The sequence below is a fragment of the Theropithecus gelada genome, chromosome 13 (genome assembly GCF_003255815.1).
Source record: "Theropithecus gelada isolate Dixy chromosome 13, Tgel_1.0, whole genome shotgun sequence".
Lineage (NCBI taxonomy): Eukaryota > Metazoa > Chordata > Mammalia > Primates > Cercopithecidae > Theropithecus > Theropithecus gelada.
The window spans coordinates 79,948,817-79,954,733 of record NC_037681.1 but is presented as its reverse complement, the minus strand read 5'-3'; the positions used below and the strand labels follow the sequence as shown (position 1 = coordinate 79,954,733).

The window sequence follows — 5,917 nt, the reverse complement described above, 5'->3', positions numbered from 1 at the left end:
GTCTGAAATGATATCCCCCTTTTATGCTTGATATTGAAAATTGGTATATCCTCACTTTTTTCTTGGTCAGTCCATCCAGATATTTTTGAATTCTATTCATCTTTTCAAGGAACCAGCTTTTGGTTTCGTTTATTTTCTCTATTTCTTTTTCTTTTTATTAATTTCAGTTATTTTTTATTGTTCCTTTTCTTTTTCTTGTGCTTTAATTTGTTTCTCTTTTTCTAGCTTATTTTATTTTATTTTATTTAGCACTCAATAATTAATCTTTTAATGCAACAATGTACGAAGTGCATGCAATTACTATCTGCTCAATCTACACACTTAGTCTTAATGGAAGTTTACAAGAATTTCATTGACTGGGTTTTCTTCCTCCTTAACCAAGTTGAGAACACTGGTAGCCCCCTGAAGGTATACCCTCCCATTCTAGTCCCCTTAACTGACTGACTTAAACTTGATCCACTGATTGGCACCACGAACTTCAAAAGGTGGGTCGCTGGAGTAGATGCGGTAGCCCAGCTCCTCCAAAGGTGGCTCAGGATCGGCCGTGGCAAACTGGGCAGCATCCTCAATCTCCTTCTTCACTTCCACATCAATTTCCTTTAGTTCTTCCACACTGGCAAGATTGCTGTTCACCATTCTGTCCTTGAGAAGCATAATAGGGTCACTCTTACTTCTTACTTCCTGAATTTCTTCTCGTGTACGGTAACTGACTCCAGGATCACTCATACTGTGTCCGTGGTAACGATAAGTCTGCAGCTCCATCAGGATGGGCCCCTTCCCAGATCTACAACAGGCAGCAGCAAACCTTGTCGCCTCTCGGACGCACAGGATATCCATTCCATCCACTCTCAGCCCAGGAATGAAATCACCTCTCTTATAGTAATCAGTGCTGGCTGCTGCTCTCTCAACAGATGTTCCCATTCCATAGCGATTATTCTCACAGATGAAAATACAAGGTAATTTCCACAAAGCTGCCATGTTGTAAGCTTCGAATATCTGGCCCTGGTTAGCAGCACCATCGCCGTATAAAGTCAGCAGACCTCATCTTTTCCATTATACTTACAGGCTAGAGCAATCCCAGCGCCCAGGGGCACCTGCGCTTCCATGATGCCATTGCCCCCGTAGAAGTTCTTGGCATACATGTGCATCGATCCTCCTTTCCCTTTAGCACAACCTCCTTTTCGTCCTGTAAGCTCTGCGAGAATTTCTCGGACGGAAAGTCCCCGGGTGAAGGTAAAGCCGTGAGCCCTGTAGGCTGTTATGAGATGGTCTGTGGGGTTGATGCCGGCTTCCAGGCCCACACAGCAAGCTTCCTGACCATCACACAAGTGACAGAAACCACGAATAATTTTCTGTTTATACAGCTGATCTGCTTTCAACTCCATTCGGCGCACAGTCTGCATCATCCTGTAGTATTTGAGCCCATCCTCCCTGGTGAGCACTGTTGTGACAGGAGGGCCTTCTTCCAGTCGGTGAAGGTCACATTTCTTAATTTCAAATGTAGCATCATTTGCAAAATTACGGGATGCTACCAGCACTCTGCTTGCCGGCTTCTGAGAAGCGCCGGACAACACGCGGGAGACGGTGGCGAGCATCTTCCTCATGAAGCACAGGCACTGGCGGCAGCGGCGACTCCTCCTAGCTTCTTAAGTTGAAGACTTAGATCATTAGTTTGAGATCATTCTATATTTCTAGCATAAACATTTAATGCTATAGATTTTCCTCTAGGCACTCTTTTAGCTTCATTCCGCAAATTTATCTTCATTCTCATCTATTTCATTCGGTTCAAAATATTTTATCGTCTACTCCAGACTTTTTCTTTAACCTGTGTCTGTTTAGAAGTATGCTATTTAATTTGCAAATATTTTGGTACTTTTCCAATATCTTTTTAGTTTTGATTTCCACTATGATCGTATAAGATATTTTGTATTATTTCTATTTTTAAAATGTGTTATAGTTTGCTATAAGAGCCATGATATAGCTCATCTAGGTTATTATTTATGTGGATTTAATAACAATATGTATTAGCTGTTTCTAGATATAGCGTTCAACAAATATCAATTACGTAAAATTATTTGATAGTGTTGTTCAGATCTTGTATATCCGTGCTGGTCTCCTATCTACTTATTTGTTGATAATTCAAAGAAGAGTGCTAAAGTCTCCAAGTATATTCGTGAATTTGTCTATTTCTATTCCTTTAAGTCTTATTATTTATCCTTCTTTTGAGAATTTGTCGTATTTTTCTAGTTATTTATTTTTCTAATAATTTTGGGTTATATCCTGGATATTTTAAATATTACCTTGAGAGACTCTGGGTGCCGTTAAAACCTGCTGTTGAATGTCAAATTTTTAATTTATCAAACCATCAACCCAGTTAGGTTAAAACTAAAAAATTATTTCTTGCCTTCTGTGTGTGGTATTTCCAATGTCAGCTATAGTTTCAAAGTCTTTGTCATATTGTTTTGGCTGTTTTGCACATATATCTCAGAGGTAATTCTGGGACTTGGGTGGTGGTTTATATTACAGTTCAATTCCCGAAGCCTTTACTATGCTGATTCATGTTAATGCCTATTACTCACACACACAGCTTAGGAGTGAGCCCAGGACTTGTGTCAGTTCGTATATAAAGTGGGGGTCATCTCCAGCTTTCTTCTTTCTGAGATTTCTCATAATACTCTCTAGTATCAGGGAGTTCTTTTCTCCTTAGAGTTTTTACTGCCTCATGTTCAGGTAAAGTATTTATCTCTATTATGGTCATTCTTCAAGTTTGACTCTCTCTCTAGTTTGTCTGCTATTGCTAACTTTTCAGAGTTTTCAGATAGTTGCCTTTTAAATATTGTCCAGTTTTTAGTTGAAATCAGTGGGAGTGATAGGTATAATGGGCTTACTCTATTTCGGCCAGAATCATGAAGTGTAAACCTGGGTTTCAATAAATTACAATAACATATTGCACTTATCAAATAGTTAATGACAATCTGAGGATTTTTTTGTGACATGAATTGCTTAAAAAAAATGTACATATGACATGTATCAAGAAGTTGGTCTCCAACATGATGTCTGTGTATGCTGACATTTAATAACTGTCTTAATGAAAGACTAGAGATGACTGCCACCTAGCAGGATGAATGAATGTATTTTTCATTATAAATAGGTCTTGATAATTAAAAGTAATCTACAAATAAATTAATAAAAATGTTTACATCACAGAAAACATTCTGTTAAAGGTTTAAGTATTAAGGTAATTTAAGAAAAAAGAAACCTAAAGTAGACTTTGACCTTCTCAGACACATATGTTATGTAAAATACATTTTATTTCAATAAAAGGCTATTTTCATTTTAATTGTCAATCATATCCTGGTAAACCTACACACTTATTGATCTTAATTGTGGAAGGCTTGAGATATTGATGATGCTGGATAATTTGTTTGCTTGCTGGCTTTGTAAGTGGTACCACCACGAAGCGGCACAATGTGCTTCTGACTTTGAAAGGTCACCACAGTTCTAGAATCTGTTGTTCAGCCTTATAAGCTTTAAATGTTTACATTATCAACACAGAAATAATGAATCCGTCTCTTGGGAACAGGGTTGCGTCAGCCAAGCTCAGAGTCTGATAAAGAAACCAGAATGATCAGTTTTCAATGAGAATAATAGCTGTCACAAGAATCAGAGTATTTCTAGTGGCTTGAATGACCCACCCTTTTCCTAAAGGCAGATCTAAAAAGGAACCACCACAATGAGAAGATGTGCAGTTATGCAGATGTGCAAGAGTATATTGACTTGAATATTTAGTAGTGGTATAGATAAATTCTTGCCCCCTTACCTAATAACTGTGAGATCTTGGGCACATCATTTTAACAATGCTGAGAGGGTGGTTTCTTGTTGTCCTTGAATTATTTAGAGATTTAAAAAGTGAGAAGTCCAGGATCTCACACTCTTAATCAAACAGTACAAATAATTGTGAGGAACAAATCCTACCACTGCTATAGTGAATTAACAGTATGCCCTCCATGTGAGCAATCAACTGCTAGCCATTTCCCTTCAAATATGAAACAAAAAAAGTGAGATATTTAGAAAAAAATTCGCTCTTCATTGTGCCCAACAACAAAGGAGACAGACCTTAGAAGAATGAAGCGTGGAAGACATAAAAAAGGAGGAAACACCAACCACCCCTCAACCCCGCCCCACAAATGTGCACAAATAAACATGCAGATATAAACCATCATTATACTCATACAGTTTGGTTTATGGTAGAGAGGGGGAGATTCCTGAATCTGGTATGAAACTGCTATTTCAGCCTGAACTGGACGATTTTAATAAGTAAAATTAACCAGCAAGGTTTAGAATCTGATTGATACATCATGAAAATACTTGCTACCTTTCAGAGTTGTGTTTGGGAAAATTAAACCAGTTCATGTTCATGCCTAAGAGAATTCTTAGTAAATGGCTACAATTTTCTAAGATGGGGAATAATTGTACGGTTTTTTTGTTTGTTTGTTTGTTTTGTTTTTAAATATGGTTAAGGTGATAAGTCAATCAGGCTGGGATTAAAAAGGCCTTAGCCAAGTGCACAGTGTGTAGTAAGCTGTTACAGTATCCTCCCGTGCTGAGAATGTAGGTCCACCCACACACCCAGGACAGTGCTTGCTTAGATACTGCCAATAATTGTTTCAGACTCTCTCTCACACTCTATGTCTAACAAGAACAGCTTCCATTCTGAGTGACATATTTTCCTTTATGTATGCTAGTATCTTCAAAATATGGTCCACTCATAGAGACTATCTGTTACCCTTAGGTTGATTTCATATAACCTCATTTTAAGTTGATTATATATTTTAAATCCAAGAAAACCACCTTTTAAAAATCTTTCTCTTTTAACCAGGTCTAAGTGAATGAAAAAACCAGGGTATGTCAGCATAATGATGGTGTATATAATAAGGGTTATAAATAAATCAAGCTTACAAAATACTTTACATTTGTACAAATAATCACAAGAAAAGAAGGTATGGTAAAAAACAAAATGTTACAGAAGTTCAGAGATGGAAGATACCACTTCTGGCCTCTGAGTTTCATAAATAAGTGACCTTTTGAATCAGATGTTAAAAGATGAGAAAGATTTTGATAGGTAGAAATATGTATAAGTAAGACATTTCCTGCAAAGCAAGTGGCACAAAGCATAATAAAAATGGGAATGTTCAAGGACTGTTAAGGAGACAGAAACCAGATCAGTTAGGCATAGCGTACTTCTTGGTATTAAGTCTGGGACCAGATACATAAGGCCTTGAAAGCCAAGATGGGAAGTTTCCTTTTATTCGGAATTAAATTAAAGAACATTTAAAATTCGGGAGGAAATGTGGATATATATAGATAGAATGATAAAAGAAATTGACAACATGTTAATGTTTAGGAAGTCTGGGTGAAGGTTATATAGGATATTTTTTATAAAATTCTTGCAAGTTTTCTGTAAGTCTAAAATTGTTTCAAAAAGTTTCAAAAGCTACATTTGTTTTAAAATACAAAGCTTCAAGGAATACAGTAGCACCATGAGAGCAATGTTTTAGGATGGCTGCACAGAGCACATTTTGTTGGTAGAAATTTGGAAAGCACCACATGGTTATTATGAGATCCTGGAGGTAAAGTCATTGTAGCCCCAACTAGGGTGAAGATGAAGAATAAATAACAAATGTGAGAAATGTAAGACAGGAAGAACCAATAGGGTTTGGGGACGTATTTGATATATAATATGAAGGCAGAAAAAATTTAAAAGAGCTGTGAAGAATCCCAGACAGATATGTTTATGGACTTTATGGTGATGATGGTTTCACAGATATAGATTTATTCCCAAACATATCAAATTGTACACATTATATTTGATACACTGAATTATATATATTGTAGGTAGCTTTTTACATGTCAATGG

At 36.8% G+C, this 5,917-nt stretch overlaps 1 protein-coding gene across 1 annotated transcript; it reads right to left on the bottom strand.

Moving 5' to 3' along the window:
* Positions 1–249: 249 nt before the first annotated feature.
* LOC112605030 (pyruvate dehydrogenase E1 component subunit alpha, somatic form, mitochondrial-like) lies at positions 250–1,632 on the bottom strand. The gene is made up of 2 exons (XM_025354605.1): positions 1,095–1,632; positions 250–1,002 (listed from the first exon to the last, which is right to left on the bottom strand). Exons 1-2 carry the CDS (start codon positions 1,602–1,604, stop codon positions 433–435), a joined length of 1,080 nt encoding a protein of 359 aa, XP_025210390.1. The 5' UTR covers positions 1,605–1,632; the 3' UTR covers positions 250–432.
* Positions 1,633–5,917: the final 4,285 nt, after the last annotated feature.